Here is a 27,703-nt window from a genome sequence, read left to right as displayed (position 1 = left end):
CCACTTTTAGTATTCACTTTACAGTAAACGTTTGGGTATTATAAAACAAACCACAGTGATTGATCGGGAAGTTTAATGTTAATATCCAGGGAAGTGAGTGTTAGTTCATCAACTCGTAGCTCAGCCCATGAACCAGGGGTTAGTGCGCGCTCCTGTTGATCGCAAGGGAGCGCGCTCCCGGTATTTAAAATCTGTCGGGTGCTCGGCGTCAGTACTACACGCGTAACAAGAGATGAGAGTTGAGTTTACATTCAAGGCACGGAGGGAAAACACACAGCAGACACACACACAGTCCAAACTGACAAACACAAGCGTTGTAAAGGAGAACGGGACAATGGCGTCTGTGAGTGTGGTGGGGCAGCACCCGGGTCCGCACAGGCTGGACTCGGAACCGCTGCTCTTCTTGAAAGTGTCCGACTGCAGGAAGAGAATCACCATGTCGAGGAGATCATCCCGGGAGAAGATGAGCTACGGGAGAGGTGGCACTTTTGAAGCGGAGTCAGCAACTCAGTCTTCGTCTCCGGGTCCTGCGCTGGAAACGGCGGCGAGAGGAGGAAGGATGCCCGCTGAAGGATGCGGGGCTCCGGCTGGTCACGCTGCGCCACGTAGCCCGGGCGGAGGAGACGAGGGCACCGTCGCGACACGGAAAAGTCAAAGCTGGCGCTCAACCGATGACTGCAACAGAAACATCGGCTGTGACACAAACTACGTATCGGCTTCTCGGAGGGGGACATCTTTGACGAGCTCGGGCATCACTGTCATGCCAAACGGATCGGCGGCGCACGGACACAGGAGAGCGTGCCGGCAGCGAGACGAGCCACACGGGAGACGGGACTCTCGGAATGGAGAGAGCGGCGCTCTGCTCCTGGAGCGGCTCACACAGGGAAAAACCGGAGTCGTGAAACTGGCCAGACCAGAACCTCGCCGCCTGGAGGCCTGGACCATCTTCACTAAGGAGGGGATGGACCCCCGGGTGAGGACCGAGAAGGGAGAAGGACACCGGTTCGTGACCAGGTCGGTTACGCAGGACTTCTGTGACGCCTGTAGCCGACAGATCACAGCGCAAGCACTCAAGTGTCAAAGTAAGTAGGTTGTTACACATCATGCATTCATCTTTTTGTGGAAATGACAACACTCCATTATTATATCATTTAGAAACGTGCATTTTCCTTATTTAAACAGGCCTACATTCAGTTAATGCTTTATTTGCCTCTGTGAGATGAGTGCAGACAGGGAGACTTGAAAGTCCTCTGTCTTCTTTCTATTGGATTATCAGGCTACGTGAAGGGCACGCACAGCCGGGCGCAGGACTCTTCCATACTGGTGTCTGTGTGTTGGTACACAAAGCAAAAATCGGTGCCTGTGTCTTTGTGAGTGAGGCAGCGTGACAGGGAAGGACATATCCAAACATTTCCTCTACAGGCACAGCCAAAAATCCTCCCATGGAAAGCTCATTATCTTGTCCCTCCAGAGCTCCCACTCTGTGATTTACAACCACAGCTCAAAGAAAGATAGTAGGGATCACAGTGGCGCATTGGTACAATCATAACACACACACACACTAAGGAAACATTTGTTTAAGCCACACTTAATAAGAAGGAAATATAATAAAATAGCTGAATAGAGTAGTGGTTTAGTGGTGCATGGTTTGAGAATGTATCTAAAGGCATTTTAAAACCTAATGTAAACATAACACTTGAATGTATTTCTGGGTCACATCTGTTCAGCCTCTGGTGACATTACCCCCTCACCTGCACAGCTCTAGTGCACAGAAAGTTTAGGCTAAGCAGGTTAATCTTCTGGCGTGTATTTAATCCACCTTGAATATACGGTACAACGACACACACGCACACACATCCCCTCAGCTGGAAACACTGAGCTCTGCCTGAGGAACGTTTGTGTGTGTGGCTGTGTGTTCATACTGTACATGCATTGCTTGTGTGTGTGTGTGTGTGTGTGTGTGTGTGTGTATGTGTGTGCGTGGATGTGTGTGTTCATGGGAGCATTCTGCTGCTGAGCTGGCATTGTGTCAGCAGCACTCAGGGAGGCTGAGGCTGCAGAGCTGTGAGAGATAAAGGAGGATTGAAGGAGGTTAAGAAGAGAGGGAGGAAGGAGATAGATCAAGAGTGAAGCAGCGGAAACGGACGAGCAAACATGAAGGGGAAAAGGGAGTAGGAACAACAAGCGGTTGGAAGCAGGGACGACAAAAATAGAGTGAAAGAGTCCAAGGGAAAGTGGACGTACTGTGGGCAGGGTGATTGGAATGAGGAGAGACAAAGAGCTAAGAGTGGCTGGGGAGGAAAGAGAGCCCCTGTGAGTGAGGGATGAAGAAAAAGAGCATGAGTTTGTCCAGCACTGCAGCGCCCTCTGATTTAGTGCACTATTAGCAAGGGCTCATTGAAGCGAGAGCAGAGATTACTGGAGCACAGCTCGCACACACACGCCGCTTCTTCACAGCCCCGCAACCCGCACCAAGTTTTCTCTTCTTCAGCAGTCTCTTTATGGATGAGGCTAATTAGCCGTGTGTCCCTGCCAGCTGCAAACCTCTGCTCCCTGTTCTCAAAAAACATCAGAGGTCAGAGTCAGTCGTGGGGGTCACCAGGCCGTACAGATTTTAGGCACTTGAAGGTATTTTTGTGGGGAGAAATGCGACCAAAAGTGCCAAAATAGAAACAGCATGCACGCACTCTCCTTTCAACTACACCCAGAAAATGACAGGGAGTGAAAGACGGAGGCCTTGCAACCATAAACAACCATCATTCTGTGTCTTTGTCTTATTGCCTTGCTCCCTCTGCCTAGCTTTAATTTATCACCCTCCGTCTATCTCTGCTGACTTTGCTTTGCTGCATATGAAACCGGTAGAAACAGCTATGCGGCGTGTTCCCCTGGGACAGCTGTGACCTTGTGGAATCTGTCCGTCTAGGCTCGAGCTCTCAGTCTCAAAGTCTGCTGCTCTGTTGTTGTAAAGTCTTCTGACTTTCATCTGTGTTTGTGGTTTTTAAATCTTCATTCCTCTTCTCGGGAGCGACATGAGAATGAGATTTGTGGCTCACGTCTTGATCTAAATGCATAAAGATGCAGCATATATGAGCCACATGTGCCTTAAGGAGGCATAAAATAATAAAGCATATGACCAGCATACATCAGCCACAACATTATGACCACTGACAGGAGAAGTAAATAACACTGACCATCTTGCGACAATTCAGTGTTCTGCTGAGAAATGTAGCACCCACCTAGACCAGACCAGGCACCCCCACCTCATAGTAATGACACTCCTTTATGGCAGCAGCCATCCCCAGCAGGATTCAGCCTGACACAGACACACACACACAAACACACTTTAGGAACAACTAAAAAATCATGAAGAACAGCACAAGTTGTGACCTGAAACTGATCAAGTATCTGTGGGATGATCCACAGAGGCCCCTCCCTTCAACCCATAGGACCCAAAGACCCCCACTAACAACATCCTGTTACCAGACACCACAGGACACCCTCAGAAGACCCATGTCCATTCTCTGATGAGACACAATTGTTTTGGAGGCACAAGGGAGACCCACACAATAATAGGATAATGTTATGGCTGTATCTGAGTGTGGCAGACTGGACGTCCATGTGTCAGGTTGACTGGCATTAATCTGTCTCATTTAGAGATCTAACTCCTCCCCTGTATTCACCGATCTCACATGTTTCCAGCAGTCCAATAACATCCAGGTCAAACACAAAGACAGATTATAAATGTATAAAACAACTGGAGGAAATACCTTTGTGTAGACATTTTATCAATTATTTTGTCATCTGTTTTTTATTTACTGAGGGAGGGGGGTGGCGGCATCCTTAATCCCAGTTTAAATCCCAGGAGTGGACGGTTAAGATTAGAGACAGAGCCAGACATCAGATTAATATTTAATTAAACCTTTTCATGCTGTTGTGGCATTAATGACATGGTGGATTTGTTCCTGTAATCTCTGTCAAGCAATAAGATGTGTCTCTTTGATTTATTTTACACAGCTCCCACTTAAAGGTGGCACTTACGCCCTAATGTTAGCAGCAGTTAAACTGTAACTGAATCATTATATATGATTCTGTCTTGCTGGGGTTAGGAGTTAAAGCTGCTGACGAATGCAAAATGAGCACTAAATGCTCAATTTTGTATTCTGCTGCATTATAGTGTGTTATAAACCAAACAAACTGCTCATTAATACTAACCAGACGGGATGTAGCTGTACACCTTCAATTAAAGCTTGAATAAATTACTTCTTACTTGTAAATATATATTTTTTATTGTTTAATCTGTGACATGGGTGGCAAACTCAAATACACGGTGTGCCAAAACTAAAAACTGAGGACTCGAAATTTATTGAAAATGTGCCTGTAAATGTGCATGTTTTCCCTTCTCTCCACATGTCTTTCATATGGAAACAAACTTTAGTTTTGTTTAAACACTGATTCTGGAACAAGCAAAGTTTAATATTATACACACAAGAAAACACACGTCAGTGGCATCTATTTCTTATTTAAAAAAATAAAAATAAATTCTTATGTCACTCTCTGTCTGTAGCCTTTTCAGTTATTTTTTAATGGAAACCTTTTTTCTAAGGCTTGTGGTGTTTGTTTTCATAGTGTTTTCTTATGTTCATTACTTTCACTGCAGCCCCGTTGGCTCTGCACACAAGACAAACAGGTTTGTCCTTTACATTCTTGAACAGATAATCCATCTCCCACTTGTTTTCCAGCTTTCGTTTGACCATTTTTTATGTGGCTTAAGTTTGCCCAAAGTGACCAATAGAACGAGGATGAATGTCAACAGAGGAGGAAGGGCCGCTTGCATTTTGCTAACACACTAGCAAAGCATTCTAGGGTTATAGTGTTGGCGGAGCATGTGCTCTATATGCCAAATAGCCAAATATAATTACACCGTGGGCAACATTTGGGCCGGAGTTTGACAACTATGTTCTATAAAATGTCCATTTTCCTCTCATGTTCCTTTTGTCCAACCACAATATAGTTTATGGTCATAGACACACAAGACCACATACCGTGGATTTGTCTTCCAGTCAGTGCACACGTTCACCCTCCTTCACAGTTGCCCTCCTTTCTTCATACCCATGACATTCCCGACATCTCTCCAGGGAATGCATTATTTCCTTAAACTTAAAAATGTCCTCCTTGTCCTGCCTCTTCCCCCCCTGGTCCGCACAGTGCAGGCCTTGTCTCGGGAACCTTCTCAAGACTCCGTTCACAGTGGAAGAAGAAAACATGGGAGGAGCGTAGTGTTAAATGGCTCATAACCTTCTTGTCCCAGCATACCATGACTGCTGCTGTGCCCGACCTGCCATGAATATAGCTTCAGTCAAAACATTCCTTTACAGCTCATGTCTGAAGCTGAAATCAAACAGTTTATAACGGAAGAGCTATGGGTGTTCCTCAAACGACCACATAATGCTTGTTTTTTGAGGTATTTTTCTTCCTATGAGTTGTGTTTTCATTTTATGCTCCACAGGGAGAGAGTTTTTTTCAGTCATTCTGCTTATTCTTATTTCGCTATGATGAAAACTAGAAATATGTGGCCTGAAGCTGGAGCTCTCTTTGCTGAGCATCGCTGCTCCTCTTTGTGTATGTATGGCAGAACAGTGGAGATTTTCAAGCAGGCTATATTTAGGTTGCCCTTGGTGGGTACTGATAGCAGGACTGCAGAGGAAGTGGCGGTTGGGGAAGAAAAAGAAGGCGACAGAGACGCCCTTCAGAACATCTGGGCTACAGGTGATTTGGGTCATATCAAAACCAACACAGGGAATGCAGTGGTGAGAAGAACAGATGGAAGGTGATGTCAGAGCAAGGACCTGCTTGTGCCACCGTTATGTGCCACAATTATGTCATGCGCTTGTGAGTGAAACTGGTGAGCACAACCTGTTCCTCCAGACCCTTCGCGTTTTAGAAGTAGGGCAGGAGGAGGACTCCCTCTCCCTCTTCCTCTTTCACACTGCATGTTGATGAGCCACGGACTGCTCATCACCTCAGCCCACACGTACACACACACAGGTGATGCTTGTTCTATGTCACCATCTGAGGGTTAGGCGGCGAGCTGACTCACTTCCCATCAACCGGGGCTGTGGAGTTTTTACAAAAAAGGGGGGACTGCAACGTCTCCGTGATGTGCTGTATGTGAATGAAGATGTCCTCGACTGCTGAATGGAGCCTGTAACTTTGAAAAAGAAAGGAGGGGAAGCCTCCTGTTGCTGGAAGGAGAAAAGAGATCAGAGAAGACAGGCCAGTGGTTGCATTTGGGGGTCTCTGTCTCTTTAAGCTAGCTGTTTGTTGCTGCAGAGTGTGTGGGTGCTGCAGTAGAGAGAGAGAGAGGGAGAGAGGGAGAGGGAGAGAGGAAAGGAGAGCAGAGAGAATAGAGAAACAGTAGGACGAGAGAAGAACAAGTAGAACAGAGATTCAGGGCTCATGTCTGCACTCTGAGGAAGACCGCTTGGGTGTAGAGCAGAGGGGGGAAAGGGTACGGCAAGTAGAAAGGTGAGAGCACTAGGTGGAGTGTGTGAGGAGTACAGGTGGAGGGGTGGCAGAGCGTGTGGAGAGGGGGCTGTTTATTCGGAGCGTGGCACCGGTGGCAGAGTGGCTACGCTGGGATGGCAGAGGGGGGCACTGGGGGGCTTGGCGCTGGGGCAGTCCCCAGAGGGACAGGGCTGGACAGCGGCAGCAGGACAGGGGGTCCGCCGACAGTTACACGCACAGGACGGTGCCTGCCGGGTGGCGCCACCATGCTCCATCTATGGCACAGATAGCACCCCTCATCCCGGGGCAGGAGGAGGAGGAGGAGGAGGCGAAGGGGGTGGCCGGGGTGGGGGACTTCAGGTCAGGCGCAGTTGAAGGCGTCGGAGGGGTGGGCAGAACGTTTCTCGGCCAGGTGTCGCTGTGCCTGGAGGAGGTGAGGGGGGATTCAGAGGGGGAAGTCGGCAGCGCCTGCTTCGGTCAGGTGTCCCGGCGGCTGGGGCGGCTGCTGAAGAGGCTGCCCAAGTCCCGCTCCTGGAGTGACAGCTTGAGAATCCTCCGGCGATCGTCCTCTAACGGATCTCTGCTTAACACCGCAGGTATGGAGTATGGAGAAGTATGAAAAACTGGATTTGAAGTGCTTGGCAGAGGGGTCAGTATTTCAGGAAAATAAAAGTGGATGAGTGGACAGGTTGAGCTGGGCCAGCCTCAAAGGTCGGCCACGGGCCAAAATGTTTGTGTATTGTGTGCACTAGTCTGTCTGTGTTTGAACTGCATGGCCCTCAAGCCCTGTTAGTCTTTGTCAATACCCCCTAACGGCTGATCAACCCCCCCGCCGCTTTGTGTTCGAGTACATAGCGTCTGTCTGTGTGTGTAAGATCGTGTGTGAAGCTGCAGACTGGTTGGAAAAAGCAGAATAGTCTAGTAAACAGGTCAAATGATCTATTCCCGCTCCAGAAAAGACGTCTCTCTGACGCACACAAACGCTCAAAATCCGTCTCAAGTGAATTATCATATTGACTTTCGTATTCGGAGCAGAAATTTGAGCTAAGAGCGAGCCTGCTGGAGGCTGCGTACCATCGATTTCCCCCCATGTTTTCTCCAAATAGAGGACTGGCTGATGACCCCCTCCCCTCTTTTTTTTTGATGAATAGATAATGCAACATTAGCACAAATGGCTGGGTGCTGCGCAATCATTGATTCATTCACCGGATGAGACTGACAGCTGAGTTAAAAAAAAAGGAAAACATGTGACCCTAGCTGTTCTGTGTGTGTGTGTGTGTGTGTGTGTGTGTGTGTGTGCGCGTCCTCCTGTGTATGCCTGATAAGATGCTGACCAAACATGACTCAGTCCATCACCGCTCCACCTGAGTGACGTCACGCTGCAGCCTTAAAAGCTTTAGAAACGGCTTCAACAGCGCAAGCTACTGCGGCCAGATAGTGGCTATATTTAGCCGGTGTTCCCTGTAAGGAAACCCAATTAATCCCTTTAAGAGCGAACTGGCCCCAACCGGATCCCTCACTTCCTCTTCTGCTGCATCTTCAAACTATATTTATCAGAGTGGGATGACGCTAGCTGTCTGGGAAATCTTCTCAGTCGCTCTACACTAATAAGAATTTAACAACTTTTGACAACTTGTCGGAGAGGACAGGTAACAGGTTGCGTGTGTTTAAGGTCAAAGTTAAGCTCACACAACTGTGGTCAATGTGTCAGTGTTACTGTACGTGAAATGTTTACAAAAACCTAAAGGGGGTTGTCCCTCAGTTTTACACAACTTAATGTCAGTTTACTCATCAGGAGGAACACTGAGTAATCCTCGATGTGAGGAAAGCCACTGGCTCTTGAGGAGAAAGTAATCCCAGTCCCAATCTCATCGTGGTTATCTCAGGTTGGACTTAGAGGCTAACAGGTTAAGACAGAAAGCTTGTGTTGCAAACTGCTTTGAAGGAATGTGGATGTTTACCAAGAAGATGCTGTAACCGGAAAAAACATCATCATTTGATTTATTGTAATATGGAACAGCCCCAGTCGTCATCTCTAACACTGGTTAAGAACTAAAATAAGACTTTTGTTGAACACGTTTCGTTTGACTGATTCATTTTTAAACTTTGAAGTAGTGAATAATTTGCAAATATGTCTTAATAAATCTTAACCCAAGGTCCATTTACATGAATTCTTTTAGAGCTTTCACCCATAACTTCATGAATTTGCTCCATTGTCATGAAGATATTTCAAATATCATGACCTATAATCATGAAACTCTGGCTACATAGTCACCTCAAACAGTTTCTCTAGATATTAAGGTCATAGGATGTGTTTGTACAGTAAGTAGACTTCTTTATGCCACATTCATTCAGTTATTTTATTTAATGTAGCCTGCATTTGCTTTATCGTCATACCACCTGCAGAATGATATTTTTTTCCACTAATTTCTGCTTCTTTTAACATTTATCATGAATTATCCTGCTGGATGGTTAGGGACAGGCTACTGCAAGATGATTAAAAAGCCTCACATCCATCCCTAGCCACAAAAATTAAATTTAAGCAGCATTTGAGCATTCAGCTTCATTTTATTTGCAGCTTCCTGGAGAGAAAACCCTCATGAAACCAAATAAAAGCCAAGCTCCTCTCTCTTTGTTTGTTTGGTTAATTTGGTGGAGCATCTGCAGTCGTACAGATGGAGGCACTGAGAGAGAAAAAGATGGACTTGATTCAAATATGAAGAGTGTTCAGTAGAGTATGTGAGTGAGGAGAGACGGAGACAACGTGAATAAATCGCTCAATGTGCTAGGGGATGGAAAACCGTAGTGTGAGTAGCTAGATGTGTCTAGGAGCCACACAGCAGGAGGATGTGGATAACTGCTCCAATTCAGCTCCGATGGGATCAGACTAACTAAAGACCCCACTAAAGCTGCTCTTAATTCCTCCATTAGACCCCCAGAGCTCCCTTTAGGTTCATTAGCGACTGTGTTAATATCCTCGCCCCTGTGTTATAGCTCTCTAACTCCTGACCCTCCATCAGCAAGCAGACAAGGAGTAAACACAATATGCTTCCCCACTATGTCTCTATCTGGTCCCACACAGACATCCTCCGTGACCTGAGAAACACTTCTAATCTGTCTTTTTCCCCACCCATGCCTGTCTCACACCCACTGTCTCACAGAAAAACAAAACACAACAACCACCCACATCCCCTATCTTCCAAGTCCGGTTTTTGAGTCCAGTGTTTGATAACACTCAGGAGCGTCTCGAGTTTCATTGGGAAGATAGACTGTGAAAAACGTCCCTGCAGCATCCTCATCCATGAAGGTGTCCCGTCTTTGTTAAACACAATATGACCAAAGCTCCTCCTTTCCTGGTCGTTATCGACCCGACTGCAGCAGGAGAAGTTAACACAGCCACCACATATAGATCTTCACATACTGTACGCTACTTTTTCCACTTCTCCCTGTCTGCATGCCTGTCTATCTGCATCATCATCCTGCATCTCTCCCCGGGCGGTTAGAAAGCAGTCGGACTGGAATGACGAGATAAAAGGGGGGCAGTCGCTGCATGCATCTCCTGCTTGTGGAGGTGCAACCGAGCCTGGTCTTCCATGGCAACACATAACACCAGAGCCCGTCTTCATGTTGAGACAACACTCTCTCTTCTCCAGACGCTGTGGCTCTGTGCAGGAGGAACAGATGCTGCCGATGAGCGTTTATGGCACATCTTTATTGCAGCATCATTACAATCTCTTGTAAGGTGCGTCCCTCTATGTATCAGTATCAACTTGTTCTCTCTTTTTTTGGTACTGGTGAAATGGGTGATGATTCAGATTCAAAAAACTTCCTTACTTCCTTAAATTGCCACTCCTGTGTGGCAATTTAAGGCATAACAAAATGGAAAATAAAACTATGCCAAAACATCCATAGAGGATTTAACATGGCTGTATGAATAAAGTGAATAGATTTTAAAAGGAGAAAACACAAAATAGAATGACAAACATCAAACACAGCTCTATAAAAGAAAAAAGGGAACAATGCACAATAAGGATATTACAATCATAGTCAGTATAAAGTGGAAGGATGACGACAGGTTAACTGGATAAGACTGTAAGGAACATCTATTAAAACTGACTGCTGAATTAGCTTGTCTTCAAATCATAAATGATTTTAAAAGAGTCTAATGAGAGTTCTTGAAATTTTGCAGAACAGTATGTGAAGCTTTTTCCAGTTAAGGAGAGCACAGTGAAGCCATCCTCCTTGATTCTGGGAAGTACTCCCTGAAGATAAGAAGTCAAAAGTCGTCCCTGCCCTTCTCTAGAATAAAAACATGGAAGTGTACAGAACACAAAATTCCCTAAAAAAAAGTCCCTGTCTTCAAATTAAAGCCAAACTTCTTCATTTGACAGTCTGCGAAACAATGTACTTTCCGGCAAACAGAAGAGGGAAATCCCCACGCTACAAGTTCCAATTTTGATTTGAGTGGGGTGGATTTGTTTACATTTTTGCTGACTCCTTCATTCTCTTCCACTTTCTTTTTCATTCACCCCCACACCCCAATCAGCTCTCCACCTGCTCTCACGCTCACCGCATCTTAAGGAGGCGCATGTCATTCAGGGCTTCACACCCTCATGGCTAGACATGAAACAGGCTGAACTAAAGCCAGTGAAGTGGTCTAAGCTGTGCCACTTGGTACCTGAACGCATCTGTGAATGTTTGGTCCTAAAAATGCTGAGGTGCCATTTTTCATGTGTGTTTATTTATGAAACATGATTTCTTATCGGTGTGGGAACTCTGGATTTTACATGAACCCTGACATGCTGACATTTCTGTGTCTTGTAGGGGTGGAGAGGGGAACAATTCCTCCCTCTACCTGTTTCCCATGCAGCTATCTGAACCTTACAATTAGTTATCAGGGCTGAGGGCTCTGCCTAAATGACCAGCCTAAACAAACACTCATTTCGTGTCATCTTGTCCTGATGTCGAGGCAAAGGCCGCAGTGTAATCTAGAATGAGGATGGATAGAGTGAATGAAGGAAAGGCAGGACAGGAAAGGAGTTTCTCTTTTCCTTTCCCTTGTGCGCTTCCTTTCTCTCTCTCTCTCTGTCTCTCTGCAATGACCTCTAAGCTGTCACAGCCAAGCATCCCTTATCTGAACTCTCCTCTTTCCTCGACACATCCCTCCTGTCAGCGAGGTACTCAGCCTTTCCTCCTCCCTCTGACGCTGCCAACCGGTCTCTGTCACACTCACGTACTTGCATTGTCAAACTGTCCCCTGTCTCCTTTTACGCTCTCCTTCTCCAGTAAACACGCCCTCCGTTTTCCATCACGTCTCATTCTGATCATTTGAAAATAGACCGTATTAACGTGGCGTTTAAGACTTCACTAATTCAATCCCCATGCCCTTTCATTCTACCACTGGCCTTATGTAAGCAGAGCTCTTCCTTCTCATCGGTGGTCATCAGGAAGTGTGTTGCCATGGCGACAGTGCTGATGCTGAGTAGTGGAGACGCAGTAAACGGGAAAAACAGCCAGGCTCATTCATGCTGCACTGTCTGCATGGTTGAAATGCTTTTGTATTTTGAATAAATCTTGCAGAATGTTGCCTACTGCTTTTTTTTATTTTATTTTAACATGCCAGAGAACCACAAAAGAGCTGCAGCGCTCCCTGTCTCTCTCTCTCTCTCTCTCTCTCTCTCTCTCTCTCTCTCTCTCAAGTTTTAAGATCTCTCTTTTCTTTAGTTGCGGATTATCTCACCAACTGAGATCTGAGGCTGTGGGAAAAGCCTGTGGCTACAGTAAAGCCTCCGGGGCATAAACAAGCAGAGGCTGACATAAGTGGAACCACCGAAAAAATTAAAGAACAACAGTAGAGTATTTTTGGGGAAGCTTTAGGGGAAGTTGCCGAAATATCTCTTTTCTGTCCGAGCAGTAGATGGGGCCTGAGTGGAGTGGAGTGAGTTGACTCATTGTTACAGCTCTTCATATCCATGTTATTTATTGTGCTGGATCTCATATGTTTGCGTGATGAACTTCATTTTCTTGTGAAAAGAAAGCCATCTCTAAATTATCCTGAGATGCAGGTAGACTTAGGTGTGTTTGATTGGGGTGTTTGAATGCATTTCCCATGGTACCACAATGTAGAGTCATGTGTTTCTGCAAGTGCAGGGGTCTATTCTTGATAATTCTACACATAAACATGTGTTTCCAATAATGTGTAGTTAACACTACTGTTACAAAGCTTATAAGTGTGATTATGGCATTGGCCACTAGATGGAGCTAGTTTTCTGTGTAACGCAAGGCTAATGATCAAATCAGAATTCTTCATTTCTAACTGTTACAGGTGATTAATCACCCTCTCACACTCTGACAGTTAACAGGCCACTCATTTCACCGTCCACTGTTTCTGTTCTCATCAGACTGCAGCTACACCTGCCACCTGGAGTGTGAGAGTCAGATCCAGCTTGACTGCAACCAGAGGGACAGAAAGCCAGAAGAAACTCCATCTCCCAGAACCCAGTGCTCCTCCACAGCTCCTCAGCACCAGGTGAGTGGTTTTTAAATAGAACCGTGGAGTACTCTTTGTGCCGTCTTCAGGGGGCACGGAGGGTGAGCTTGAACTCTTGTTGAGTCAGATGAGTCAGGGTTGGGTAATGGTAGTCCTCGATCTGCAGCCATCTCCATCACTACACTTTTACATAACCATCCTCCGCTTTCAAAACATCCTGTCTTTCCTTGGTTGCCTACTTGTGCATTTATTTATGCGCTCATTTGCTTTTTTTGTTTTGTGGTCACAGAACGTTCTCAGGACAGAATATGCTACTTAAGATCAACGTCTGACTGCCTCTTTCTCTCCTTCTCTCCTTCTCTCCTGCCTTACATAATGTCATGACATTCATTGCCACCGTCATCCTCCTGTTTTCCAGTGGGGCGTCCTAACATCCCCACTTTATCATCTCTTCTATTTCACCTAAAATCCAAATCGAGAATAAACGCCTCTGTAAATGTGCATCCATGTGTCCATATGTTGATTACAAGGTACAAGTCACATGATGCGCAGTATTACAGTAGCTGCGTAAGATTCAGCCTCACTCTGTCTTTGTGTGAGCACATGGTTGTGCACAAGGACCTGAAAGAGTGTGAGTCTGCATGCTGCTGTTTGTGTCCCGGCAGCAGTCACCCACGCACTGTGGTCCACACACAGGCAAGAGAAACGTGGATGACCACGCAGGCCGGTTGCAAAACGTTGGCAGCAACATGATTCCCAGAGCCCAGATGATAGAAAAATTAGCCCCCTGATAGTATTACGCTTCTAGAGATCAAGCAAAAATACACAAACTGGAGCAATGAGGAAGAAGACCAAAAGTCTGTTGTCATGTTTGGTGCCAAGCAGCAACTTCTCAAACTACAGTTCACACTGTAGGAGTTCCTTTAAATATCCCCAAACAAATAATGCCATGTCATCTTTGTTGTCATTTTTAGCTCAGCCACTGCCACTCTTCATCTTTAGCTTTTAAAACTATGCCGTTCAAGATAAGCTGCAAGTCAGAATTAACTGAGCGATGGTGAAGTCTGTCTTTGAGGTCTGTGAACTCAGTGACTCTCGCTGCACGCACTCTGATTTGGTTCCTACAGAGCCCCAGCGCTGCAGACTAGAGGAGAGATGATGTTTATTTCCTGCAGTCGCTTTTTTCTCTTTGCTCTGTTTTATAGCTGTGGCCGCATGTATGTGAGTGTGTGTGTGTGTGTGTGTGCGGTTGTGTTGTTCCCCTCTATTGTTACTTGTTGTGTGTGCATCAGCAGAAATTGATCCCCTTTTGCCCCAGTATTCACCACCACTGTCACACACACACACACACACACACACACACACACACACACACACACACACGGCACAGGCTTCATCGACTTGAGGACAGCATGAACATTGTTCACTGCACATGTGTGTGTGCATCCCACCCCCTGCATGCTGTCTTCTCCCTTAGCGATTACGCTGATGGAAGTGAAAAGCAGAACTGCAGGCAGTCGGTCTTCAGCTGACACAAAACTGACAGAAAGACGTCCACCACAGCTTATAATCTCCCAGATAATTGTGCCTGAGCAGATTTAAAATCATATTACATGCGTAGAAATATCATGTGCAGACAGACGTGCACACATGCAGTCAATCTCAGCAATGACGGGGGGCATTAGCTGTTTTTTGATGAGTGGGTCACTGCCAGAGTCAGAGGGCAGATTGCAGGGTCACTGTTAGGTTAGAGGTCACCCTAATCTCTATGCCAGGGCAATCAGTCATGATTTTGTTCCTGTCACCTGAAGCACCATGATCACATCCTTTCACAAAGGAATCAGCCGCAGATTTGTGACAGTGCACCTGTGTTTTTCAAGTATTAGCGCCGACAAATTAGCTCTAATTACAGCACAGCCCTATATAAAAGCTGTGTGTATGGTGGCTGTGATTGTTGCTAGTCAACCGTTGCAGGCTGCAGCAGAATGTCAGCAGCAGAGCAGCCATCTTGGCCAGCCTCTTCCTGCCCCTGCTGCTCTCACCAATGTAACACAGGAGCTGTGAGGCGTCCTATCTGTCCCTCATCGGCATTTCTCTTGCTGTTTGCCTGTGGCTTTCTCTCCAGCAGTGCATCTCGTCTTCTGTGAGAGGAAGTGACCATGCTCTGCAGGGTGCAGTTGCTGGCAGAAAGAGAGAGAGAAAGAGAGAGAGAGAGAGAGAGAGAGAGAGAGAGAGAGAGAGAGAGAGAGAGAGCGAGAAAGAGAGAGTGGAGGAGAAGGGGGAGGGTGCTTGCAGGCTGATAACACACTCAACCACAGATGGCTGAGCAAGGTTGCAAGAGAGTGAGGGAGGAAAGCGGCTGTAAAGACCAGAGGAGAGGAGTGGGAGAGAGTGAAAAAGAGAGAAGCTGAGTAGGAGGAAGCTGTCTCTCTGGTAGTTCTGCCAAAGCAACGGAACGAAGAGGAGAGACGAGCTAGCACAGGACCTGGGAACATCTTGTTGCTGCAGCCAAAACATCTTCTGCTGGCTCCTTACTCTCGACTCTGGGGACGGACGGATGCTTACACAAATAAATTCCAGCATAATTGACCTGCATCTTCAACCGGGGCTTCAATTAAACTGTTTGTTCCTGCGCAGAGGCACGGGGCAGGACCAAGGCAGGATGTGATGTAGCATGCATTGCTTTATGTGTGGTTGTTTGCGGCTATAACAAGCGCTCTCAGGTGAGCTGCGTTAACTTGAAACCACCCTGTAAACTGACTCCATGACACCACTGTGAGCCTATATCTGCGCGTGTGTGTCTGCATGTTTGGCTGCTAATGGCCAGGTGCATATACTGCATGGTCTGTGTGGATTTGTGACACCGGCATCAGAGCATTGAACCACACACACACGCACGTCAAGAGGAAGTGACACGTCTGTGCTCACTCTCGTATTTCCTGATCCCCTCTCCGGTAGCACCTACAGAGCCGAATCTGAGCCGAGTTCACCCGTTCGGCCCTCGCCGGTGGGACTGAAACTCTCTGGATGCATCAGCAGCAGACTTTTTTTGGATGAGCGAAGGACAGATAGATGCGTGTGGACTCTGACTGGGGCTGAGTGTCACTTCAGCCGTGCATTTCAAGATAACCCGGCACTTCCTCAAGTGGTCAGCGTGCCACGCTGGTGCTGTTCTGGTGCCAGAAGCCGTCCTTAGACCCCCTCCATGACCGTCAACACGGTGCTGACCCCCTCCATGACCAGCAGTAACAGCATGAGCAGCGGGTACTGCAGCCTGGACGATGAGACAGAGGACTTCACTTTCTTCACAGCCAAGACCTCATTCTTCCGCAAGCCCAAGCATGGAGCTAAGGTACAGAATCTGGATAAAAATCGCCCTTATAAGAAACTTTGATATTAGGACAAGCTCAGACAGATAAGACGCCTGGCAATTAAGTGGAGCTGGAAAATGAGCTGTCATTTATTTCGAAAACATGCTCTAAAAAGCAGAAGTCTGGAGAGGAAGTGGTAGAGTTGTGCATGTTTCAGAAGGCCTCAAACTCATGTGTGAGTGCGTGAATGTACGTGAGAGTGTAGGAAGAGGTTACTGTCATACGTCTGCGACGGGAAACATTGATCTGCCAGCTTGTCGGCCTTGCTCATCAACCTTGATGCCTCCGGGCTGCTCGTTTATCAAGTGAGCAGCGAGTATAGATTGAGGCGCAGCCTGAAAACACAGCTCCTGCTGCGTGGTTTCAGCTCAGACCTATACAGTCGTCAGATATAATGTGTTTGAGTAGAAATAATGTGTAAATGATCTGAACCTACAGGTTCCATAGAGGTGTACTCACTACTGTGTGTGTGGGAGGCGTTTCCTTAGAGACAGATCTGATACTTTTGCATTTGTGTGTGTGTGTGTGTGTGTGTGTGCGTGTGTGTTTGTGTGTACATAGGGGCAACTACTTAACAGTACTTTGTCGTAACCATGGCAACTCGTGGGTTTGCTGGCCCCCTTCACACTTCCTGAGATTTTATTTTGGCCCTACTGTACATTCGCTTCTTGCATAGTTGTGCAATAAACCAGAATTACAGTATGCACAGTGCTACTCTCTTTGCAGGGTGCTGCTAGTACATGTCCAGGCGTTTTAAAATTCCAATTTTGTTTAGCATAAGAATACAGTGAGAAGGTGTGAGACACCTGCATGGACCTAGACGTGAAATATTCTTAGCCCTCCTCTTGCTGTCCTTGTCATGCCCTGCCTTTGGTGTCTGACTCGGAGAAGGTATAATCTCTGAATAATTGACCAGCTGCGTTGTCAGCGTGTGGAGTCAGTGTTGTGGCCATCTGACACAGACGGGTATTGAGGTTAGCTTGTCTGACCTGCCAGCACAGGAGCTGCCAGCTCATTAGCCTGGCACCATACTGCTAGAGAAAAGCAGTGTAAAATATAACGTTGAAGCACTGTTGACTTGTGAACATAGGAGAGAATTGCTCTTTGTCCTCGGGAGTAACTGAACTGAGGACTCTGGCACTGAAAGTAGCTCTCAGACTCCATTTTTACAGAGCAAAGTTCTTCCCTGTGTTTGAATAGGCAAACAAGCTATTGTTTGAATGAGACTGCACCTTGAAGACATCATGTCATTTTTGCCTCGAAAGTTTTTTAATGGAGGGAAGGAAAGCTCAAGGATGAGAGGGCTCATGGTATTTTGATGAAAACAATTAGATATAAAGACTGGAGGTGGCCGTCTGATGGAGAACCCCAATGAGTGAGACTCAGGACCAGGACATGACTCAAGAAGTACCTGTAATTGGATATGGCAGAGGAAGAACTAAAAGAGATGGGAGGGGTTGAGAAGAGAAGAGAAATTGTCTGGACCTTGTATTCATTCCCCACCGCAAAGATTAGGCCTGATCAGTGAATATGGTAGGCACAGATAATAGGATTGTGTGAGGGTTGATCTTGTCCCTGAACCTTATTTTTACTAATTTCATTATATTTTGTGAATGTTAAAGATGCATCACAGTGTTTTGCTTTTATGTGCACCAAAACATGGGAAGACAAAGAGACGCTTACATTCACCAAACACACTGGAGTGTTTTGCTCCAGATTAAACAGCCAGCTGTAATGTGCCTGTGCGTGTGAGGGTACTGTGCCACTATTGAACAGCAGGGATGCGTGCACTCTCTCTGGTCTACTTCAAATGAATGAGTTATGCTGCTGTCAACTATAAAATGCATTGTCACATGCACATATTGTCTGTGCGCTCATATTATGCCCACTCCAGCCAACACAGGTTCTGCAGCTGTTGTCATCATTTTTATTAGAGCAGTTTCAAAATAAAGATGTTACTTTGTTTTACTCACTTGAATTTGTTGAGGTTGTTATGCCACATGCAAAATGTGGATACACTAAACACAATAAACTATGAAATATGATGCACATCTATACTGTACATTACAACACTATAAGAAGTAGTTCGATTAGACCACATGCTGCACAGCTGTTAACACCATTTGTCACTTCCGTCATAATAACAGGTACATTGACACATAACATTACATTTTCTGGTACTTAGGTAGGTTGTATGTGTGTCATGTGTGTTTGTGCACTGCTGGCAGCGACGGCACATGGCAGTCTCTGAGCTGTGAAATAGAATCAGCATGTGTGTTTTCGATCATGCATCTCCGCCTCAACACTTGACACAGTAAAGGCATCGCGCTAACACAAGCACTTATCACTATCTATGCGTATGTGTTTCAATTTTGCTGTTGTTTTTTGAATGTGGTTTGACTGCCTCAAAAACAAGAGTAAGTTTAACAGAAATGAGGTCGGGTTGTTTGGAACCAGGTTTAATGTTGACTACTTTGTTGCGACATTTCAAGCAGTTGTATGACCTCAGTTGTCTGATCTCATCAGAATGAGACCGTCAGTACTCACTTGTGTCACCCCAAGGGTTTGTGTGTCTGCATCGCGTGTATAAACGTGTGTGAGAAATTTATGTCACGGTCAAAGGCATCCTGAGTTCTAAGCTACATCCGCTGCTGTGGTCTCGTCAACCAGCCCAGTCTTCATGGCCTGGAGTGCTGTGTATCAGACCTGTGGAGCTCCATAAACTACATGTGCTCCTTCTCTTCATGGCCTCCTCTAGTTGTCCCCTCCTCACTCACCAACCTGCCCATGATTCCTGTTATACTCTCAAACTGTCACATAAGATCAATCATCAGCATATGTTATTAGATCCTATGTGTTCAGCTCGATATATGTATCTATGACAGAAGTTTGTTTATCTGGTTTCTCCTGCTCTTATTTTCTCTCTCATCTTCTGTTTCTACCCATCTGGCCTTCAGCAGATGGGTCCCTCCTTACGAGCTGGGTTCTGTTCAAGGTTTCTTCCTGTTAAAAGGGAGTTCTTCCTTGCCACCGCCACATTGTTGCCCTCAGGCTGCTCTGGAGGTTTCAGGATGGTTTTTGTAAAGCTTCTTGAGACAATTTGTATTATTATTGGCGCTATATACATAAAATTGAATTGAAATTGAATTGAATTAAAACCAGACAGCGAAAAAACATTCGGTGTGTGCACTTATTGCCAGAAGCTTGTGCGTCTCGGGTGCCGTAGACCTCCAGTTCTCAAGATTTTCATCCAGCAAATGAAACAATAGCTGTGAATCAAGGTTTCATCAGGGTCTGGTACCATAGACAGCATAAACATGTATAGCCTTTCCTCGAAAGTGAAGCCAAAGCAAGTAGAGCTCCCCCTAGTGACTGGCTGCCGTAAGCTCCACCTCCATGTTAATGGATGGGAATTGGGCCAAAATAAAACACTAAAATACATGTCAAATAGTTTTTTTTTTTTTTTTTCAAGAAAAGTTTCTGTAATTTTCGGTAGTCAATATAATGCGTAATACTGATGCGTGTTCAAGTGTCCATTTTTCTGATAAGCTTTGTTTTAGTTAGTTACTTGAGCTATAGGAACAGGGTGTAACATCATGATGATACGAGTTCCCATGCCAACCACTCAGTGAAGGAGTGAGAGTTGGAGAAAAGCAATAACAATAAATAGGTACAGTGTATAATTCAACATTTCCTTGTGACTGGTTGAGGTAGACCAGGGTGTAGTATTAATTAAACGAAAATGCGCGTGTGTCTGGCTGAAGTGTAGGTGGGTCATCAATATCGTGGCTCTACATGGCTCCACTCTTGGACCGTACTGATCAGACTCTGGCTTCAAACTCACAAGATGGCGCCACCCGCATCCCTGGGGAAATAGCGTCAGTTTGACCAGTGCAAGGAGGTGGGGACGCGTTGTCCATTTTCATACAGTGTATGGTGTGGACAGTGATTATTTTTATTTTAGCAAATGCTGATTAATTGCTGTGAAGGACAAACATAAACAAATGAAAACATGCTTTAACATATGGTTAGATGCAGTGGGGAAACAATTGTATCATATTTTTGACTGACTTTCCTGTAAACACAATGCTATCTCCGTACAGAGTGTACAGTTAGTTAACCATCTCTCTGCTTCTGTGTCCAGTCGGTCATTAGCTCCTCTGTGACCTGCTACAGTCAGGGCTTTGTGAAACTCTCAGGGACTAAAAAATTACATTATTGTCGTGCTCTATTGTCCTCCGGTCACTCTCACTGGTATGCAGGCAGAGAGGGCAGGGCACTGCCTCCGATACATTTAGAAACTCACATACAAACGCAGGAATTCCTGCGAAGTTCTTTTCACTTTGTTGCTCTCGACTGCGAGGAATTCTAAATACAAGTCAACTCCTCCAGATCCTTCAGATTCTTCCTCTGACCCCGGATTATCCAACACACAATTAACATTAATCTTGCAGGGCTTCATTAAATGTGTGTGTGTGTTTTATTTTATTTCAAGAAAAGAAGTTAATACTATTTATTGGAAAAGTGTTTGCAAAACAAAATAGTGCACCTTTTCTCGTTTTTACAATTTTAACAAGTGGAAAAATTGAAACAGCTCCCATTGCTCCCCCTCCTCCCATACAAATGACAATAATAGATAGCAATGAGTAACATGTACTGGAAATGACATTAGTTGTGTTAAAGATAGGATAATACATAAAATACATAGATAATTGAAACTGGGCAACCGTTCATATAGCAAATAGGCAGAGATCAGACATGAAGCTGCAGTGGTTTTGACGATCCTAGGATTGGGATCAGTGTGTTAAAAGTTTGCATGCACATGGAGCCCATGGCTTATCAAGTACATCCCATAGCAACGACATGGAGGTACTGGGAGGAGGACAGGCACGGGTCCCTCAGACAAATTAACATGATTAACTTTTTATTGTATTTAAATGAACAGGAATGTGACTCTGACTGGTAACTCAGTGGCTGTTTGTGAGTCTTCAGAGATACAGAACACACAGTTCAGATGTGACGCAGAGAAACATTCATGCAGACTCATACAAGAAAAGACAACAGCCTTCTTTCTCTGATGTTCCTCCACAACACCGCATTTCTCAGAGAGCAGGACCATAATGGCTGTGAGGAGTGCCCTGATGTTAAGTGTGCTGGAGACATTAAAGCAGCAACAAAGAGGATGTGGTGTGCAAATTCAGAGCTCTCGCTTCTCCATTCACACATATATCTCAACAGCACATTAGAATCAGCCTTGAATTGAAAAATGTATAAATATTGGATGGACTACACTGTGTGTTACTGTGAGACCTCTTATGCACCCTCTGCATCCATTGAAAGAAACAGCGGCTTCCCTACACAACCTGAGGACTCCCTTCCAGAAACAATCCCTGCTGCCCTCTGTTTGCTCTCTCTTTCTCTCTCTCTTTCTCTCTCTCTCGCTCTTTTTCTCTGCCCCAGAAAATGGAAAGGAACAGTAGAAGGGGGGAAAAATGCTATTGTGAGATAGCGAGGGTGCATCCCACTGTACTATAAATAACCAGTCAAACTCTGTGTTGCTAAGGCTGGCTCAGCAGCCGCTCTTTTCATCAGTTCTTACCCCTTAATTTGCTTCTTTCACTGCCTCCCACCGTGGCTCTCCCTCTCCTCCTCCATCCATTCCTTCTTTTCTCTCTCCCTCTCTCTCTTCCTTGCTCTCTCATCGTTCTCACCCATATCTATAGTCACAGAAGGGTAATGAGTAAGAGAGAGAGCCATAGCTGTCAATACTCTTGCACTATTGTGCTGTGAATGTGTCATGTGAATGCTCCATTCACAAGATTTGTGGTGCCGCAGCGTTGTGTAACCGTGCTGAGGAAGAAGAGATGGTATAGAGTGTCGTCTCTGACCGATTCCTATCAGGATGGCAAAGATGGAGGACAGGAAGGAAGGAAATGTCTCTGGTGTATTCCGGAGAGACCACCCTGCAGAGCTGGCTTACATTTACAGGCTGTGTAGTTCAACCACATATGACACCCAGTATTCCAGCAGATCAGTCAGACCACGCTTTTTATAGGGTTTCAAATTTCTAGAAGTGTATCTATTCATGAACTTGAGTAAGATGGATTAGTCATCTTGCAGGACATGTTGAAGCAGCACCATCTGCTGGCTAAGATCAAACCTCCACACTGTGCTTCCACACTGACATTTTTCTGTTTCTTTCACCTTTCAGAAGAATGAGGCAAAGGAGGAGGAGGTGGGTGGCACAAAAGACCTGTCAGAAGAAGAAGTCCGCTCCAGAATAGAGGACTATAATGCTCAAGTCTCTGAAAATGGCATGACGCTGGTGAGTTTTTAAACCAACACTGTTGTAGCTGTTGAATGCATAGTGTCAAATTAAGAATGAAACTGGCCTCCTCATTGAATATACGACCATTTACCTTTTACATAAATGTAAATAGCAGAGTATATAGCAGAGTTAAGGAATTAAGTTTGGGGACAACACAGCAAATGATTATAGAGAAGTTGCAAAGGCACAAAGTCAAGAAACATTAAAGTCATATGATATGAGCAAATAAAATATACACTCTTGATTTTCATTGGAAAATATGTTTTTTGAGTTGTGTGGACAAGAAAGAAGAAATATCTCCCATGTTGCTACTTCAAAGAAATAATTTGCTGTCTTGTCAACATGTAAATGAGTCAGATCTCAAAGTTAACCTAAATGTAAAGTTACAGCCAGCACAGTTAGTTTGAATGTAAACTGAAAATGTTCACCTGTCACATGCTGCCTGAGCTTGTGATTATACACTGATTAACCACATTTCATGTTGTGGTTAATCAGTGTATAACACAAGGCGTTGACATGATCCCAAACTGAAAGTATCTGTGGGATGATCCACAGAGTCCCCTTCCTCACCATTTTGGAGGACCTACACAATATTAGGAAGATGGTCATAATGTTATGCCTGATCAGTGTGTAATATTATGCTGTGAAAACTCAAGTACCAACGGTGCTTGGTGTTCAAGTGGTAACATCAGCCCTAAGTCACAAAAACACAGCTGCTATACAACTATTTATGCTCAAAAGCCAGGAAATACAATGGAAAGGACGAGGCAATTGGGCATATCCACATTTAGCAAATTATATCAAATTAGTTTCTAAAACATCCGGCCATTTCCAAAAACGACAGCAAACAAATGTCTAGGGCCACCAAGGCTAACAGATAAACAAGCTAACAATCAGGTACCTGAATGTTGGAAATGCAAACTTAATGAAAGGATGACATATTAGCAATTTATAATGAGTAATTACAATATATTAATGTACCATCCACGTGAACACCACAAGAGGGGGCCATGGTCACCACTTAGTACAAAACTAGATACATTAAGAGAGTAGGCGTTTTTGGACTACACTTTTTAATAGTTCCTATAACTGTTGCAGGAAGTGCCCGTTCATAGTTTGTTAGGGTCCTTTTTGGATTCTTCGTTTTGGGGACTAGAAGGCACCAGTAGGTAAAATGACCCTCAGAGAGTTCCCTGTACCTGAAGCGCTTAATGGAAGTAATTAGAGAGCTTATGAGTTGCCTGGGGGTGGATTATGTTTCCTTTTGAAGGACTTTCTCTATGCTAAGCTAAGGTATCCAGCTACTGGTTCTCATATTTACGACTAAATGAGTGGCATCAGTCCTCTCATCAGTCTTACAGTGAACTAAAATAAGAAGACTGAAGATTTTTTACATACACAGTTATTTTGCTTGGCTCTTCTCTGGTGTACATATTAATGCAGAAGGTCTCTCCCTTCTCGTCTTGTCTCTCCAGGCTAAAGATGGCTCCTACACAGGTTTCATTAAGGTCCACCTGAGGCTCAGTCGACCCGTCACCGTACCCGAGGGAATGTCCAGGCAAGGGCAGGAGTCAAAAGACAGCGGGCACACTGAAAAAAGAACTTCTTTCTACCTACCATGCGACTGTGTGAAGCAGCTCCACATCAGCTCTCTGACCACCACAAGAGAGGTCATTGAGGGCTTGCTGAAAAAGTTCATGGTGTTGGACAATCCTTGCAAGTTTGCATTGTACAGGCAGACGCACCGCGATGGACAGGGTGAGGAAAAAGACTTCTGGTTACTGGATTAAATGTTTGTTTAGCAACATGCAATACACTGAACAATACGTTTTTCTTTGTCTTTGTGCAGACCTGTTCCAGAAGCTTCCTCCATACGAGCGACCTCTGCTTCTGCGCCTGATTGCAGGACCAGACCCAGATCAGCTCAGCTTTATTCTTAAGGAGAATGAGACTGGAGACGTGGAGGTGAGAAGACACAGACACATACAAACATGTTATATGCTATATAAATAGTATATATAATAACAGGTTCTGCAATAGAATATTAATGTTCTCTCTTGGTTTTCCCTCTGCATCCCACAGTGGCATGGATTCTCAGTCCCTGAGCTTCAGAACTTCCTGGTAATTCTGAAGAAAGAGGAGGCGGAACGCGTACAAGCAGTGAGGCAAAAATACACCGTTTACCGACAGAAACTAGAGCAGGCCCTAAAACAACATGACCCCTGACCCCCTCACCTGTTACCTTATGACTTCAACCCAGGGACAGGTTGACCAACACCCTCCAGCCCCCACCCCCGCTGGTCTATTCAGAGAATGGAGTCTGAGCTGAACTTCTCGCTGCCCTCCACATATACACACAAATCACACACAAGTTGCATATCCTTTCTCAGGACGCATATGAGCCGCCCCAACCCCCTGCCCCCTACCCTCCCTCTCCACCACACATACGTCTACTCCCCGTGGAGAGGATCAGGAGTTAAAAGCGACTTGAAAGGCTACAGGGTGTGTGGTCTTTGCACTGATTGGACTACTAGTGTATTCATTGCCAAGGACACACACACACATACACAAACAACACACACACACACAGGAAGGCCTGTACTGTAAATCATCAGGGCCTGATTAGAATCAACGGTGTTTTTAAAGATTCTTCTGCTACCGCTGCTGCTGCTGCTACTGCAAGTGTTACTTATGCATGAGTCTCTCTCAGCTCATCTCCTCCGCACATAGACTTAGGATTAATACAGAAGGCATGATTACTTTTTTCTCATCTTGCTGGCATGGAAGGACAATCATACTGTGTGTTTCTTTACTTTTCTTTCATGGAAGTGATGTATTATATTTGTAGCCGGGATATGAAACGTATGTGAGAAAGGAGTCACGGCTTCGCAATCAAGTGGAGGCACAAGAAAGTGAGATTAGCTCTCTTGATTTTTCTCAGGAAGCATGTGTTGAGCTAAGAGAAAACTAAAAGGGGGAAAGAGAACCCTTCTTCCATTTAACAGAACCCTATTTTAGCATATCTATTCTTATTTGCCCATGTGAATGCCATGTGAAAAGAATGCACTGGCACGAGACAGATCCTCAATCGTGCCTGATTAGCGTGTCTCGCTCCTCCAAAACAAACACACAGTCTCCTTCTTAGATGATAACAGTCATCCAATTTCCCTTTGCTTAAAACCTGCAATCCACCAAATCCAACACACTTCATACGCACACTGTTATTGTATCCGGGTTTGAATGTGAGAGGACTTTTACACCAAAGCTCAGAGGGTCAGAAACATCAAGAAGGTTTGGAAGTTTGTTAAATTAAAGGTGGTGTATGTAAAAAAGGAAAAAAACAACCAGCCTCTGTTTTGCACATAAACAGTAGATGTACGTCACTGAACAGCCAACGTCTCTAGGCCGAGGCTTGCATTTATGCTTTTGTTTTTTTGTTTTTTTTCGCCTTCCATCCTAAACTTGGAAAAAAAAAGTATACATAAAAGCAAAGATAAAAAAAGAAACTAAAATATATCAAATTCCTGATAATAGCTATGATGTACCAATGACGTGTTTGCAATGCATATTTAACATGTAGACACTGGAGAAAGAGTGACACGTTTGTTGTTAATATGAATAATATTAATTTTATAATAGCAGGTGGCTGGTGTGTGTGTGTGTGTGTATGTGTGTGTGTGTGTGTGTGCTCATCCAGGGCAGAGAGGATAATGTGATTATTATTTTAAAAATGTCATCAGCGCTCCCTCGTTCAGCCCATTGGGTGCACATTCGGAGCAAAGTGCATGTATCATTAACTGAATTAATTTAACCAAAATGTTTGAAAACAATGTGTCTTCATTCCATAGAAATACTGGTATATGAGGCCTGTTGTCCATAAGCACATGCTTTTCTTTTTTCTTTCTTTTTTTTTTCTTTTTAACCATCACCACCCAAAGCCCAAGCTGTTCCTGCTGGCAGTGCCTTTTGTTTCATGTGCCCCTCTGTGTATCCATGTAAGGTGTGTTTCAGCACACAGGTGCCTGAGTATATGTGTGGGTGCTTTTTGCATGTGTGCAAATCTGTGTTTCTTGGGTGGTGTTGTCATTCTTCTTTTCTGTCTCCCCCACCCCCTGGCTCCACCCCCAACTCTCACCTCTTTCCAACAAATCCTCTGTGCGAGTGTGTGTGTGTGTGTGTGTGTGTGTGTGTGTGTGTATGTGCGAGTGTGTTATTTATTTCATAGTTCACACCATTCACATGTCAAGGATGCTGTTTTTCTTTTGTTGTTGTTTTTTTGTTTGTTTTGTTTTTTTGCAATTTATTTTGTTCTATTTGAAGAGGTGTGTATAAATATATCAGTGAGACTGTACAGAAAATTAAATAAAAAGGTCATCCCTTTATTAAAATGCTTTAATTTCCTTGTGTCTCTTTATTTCACTTACACTTTAAATTGGGCGTCCAGTGCTTGTGAAATCAGTCTGTTTCTGTTTATTTGTTTCCCTTGAGAGAGACAGCTGTGCACCACTCAGCGGGTTATTAACTTGATCTGAATGTGTTGTCGAGACATGACCCAACAGGAGAGTCTTGAGCTCAGCTGTGCTGTGCTTTTCATGTCTTCTGCTCAGAAGGCCAGCTTGCATTTCTTACAAGTCACCAGCAGGTGGCGAGACACTGCAAATTGAACCTCTACATGCAAGCTGCATGTGTTCACGTGCATGTTTGTGTGACTGTTTTTAACTGTTCTGATTGACAGGATAAAGTATTTGTATTTTGCCCTGACAGGCAGCTCTCCACAACACTTTCCCTGATAAGGCTGTGTTTAGCTGGAATGTCTTTTGAACAGCATTCAAAACATGGTGCTAAACCAATAAACCTGCAGGTGTTGGTGTCTGTCACAGGATCTGAGACCAAATACAGCTAGAACCCCCCACCAAGAACCTATAGGTAGACTTGCACCTGGTCCCATCTTTTGCTGTAGTTGTAAATGATAAAATTGGCCCTGGGTCCAAACTCTTACACCTTGAACCC

At 44.9% G+C, this 27,703-nt stretch overlaps 1 protein-coding gene across 1 annotated transcript; it reads left to right on the top strand.

Annotated features, from left to right (window-relative positions):
- Nucleotides 1–200: 200 nt before the first annotated feature.
- On the top strand, nucleotides 201–26,924 carry rassf5 (Ras association domain family member 5). Its single transcript, XM_047583887.1, has 6 exons — nucleotides 201–1,082; nucleotides 12,906–13,033; nucleotides 22,577–22,690; nucleotides 24,169–24,451; nucleotides 24,543–24,658; nucleotides 24,776–26,924. The coding sequence occupies exons 1-6, from the start codon at nucleotides 233–235 to the stop codon at nucleotides 24,917–24,919; spliced, it is 1,635 nt and encodes a 544-aa protein (XP_047439843.1). The 5' UTR covers nucleotides 201–232; the 3' UTR covers nucleotides 24,920–26,924.
- Nucleotides 26,925–27,703: the final 779 nt, after the last annotated feature.

This window comes from Mugil cephalus, chromosome 4 (genome assembly GCF_022458985.1).
Source record: "Mugil cephalus isolate CIBA_MC_2020 chromosome 4, CIBA_Mcephalus_1.1, whole genome shotgun sequence".
Lineage (NCBI taxonomy): Eukaryota > Metazoa > Chordata > Actinopteri > Mugiliformes > Mugilidae > Mugil > Mugil cephalus.
The sequence above is the reverse complement of the archived record's forward strand: the minus strand, read 5'-3'. Positions and strand labels throughout refer to the sequence as shown.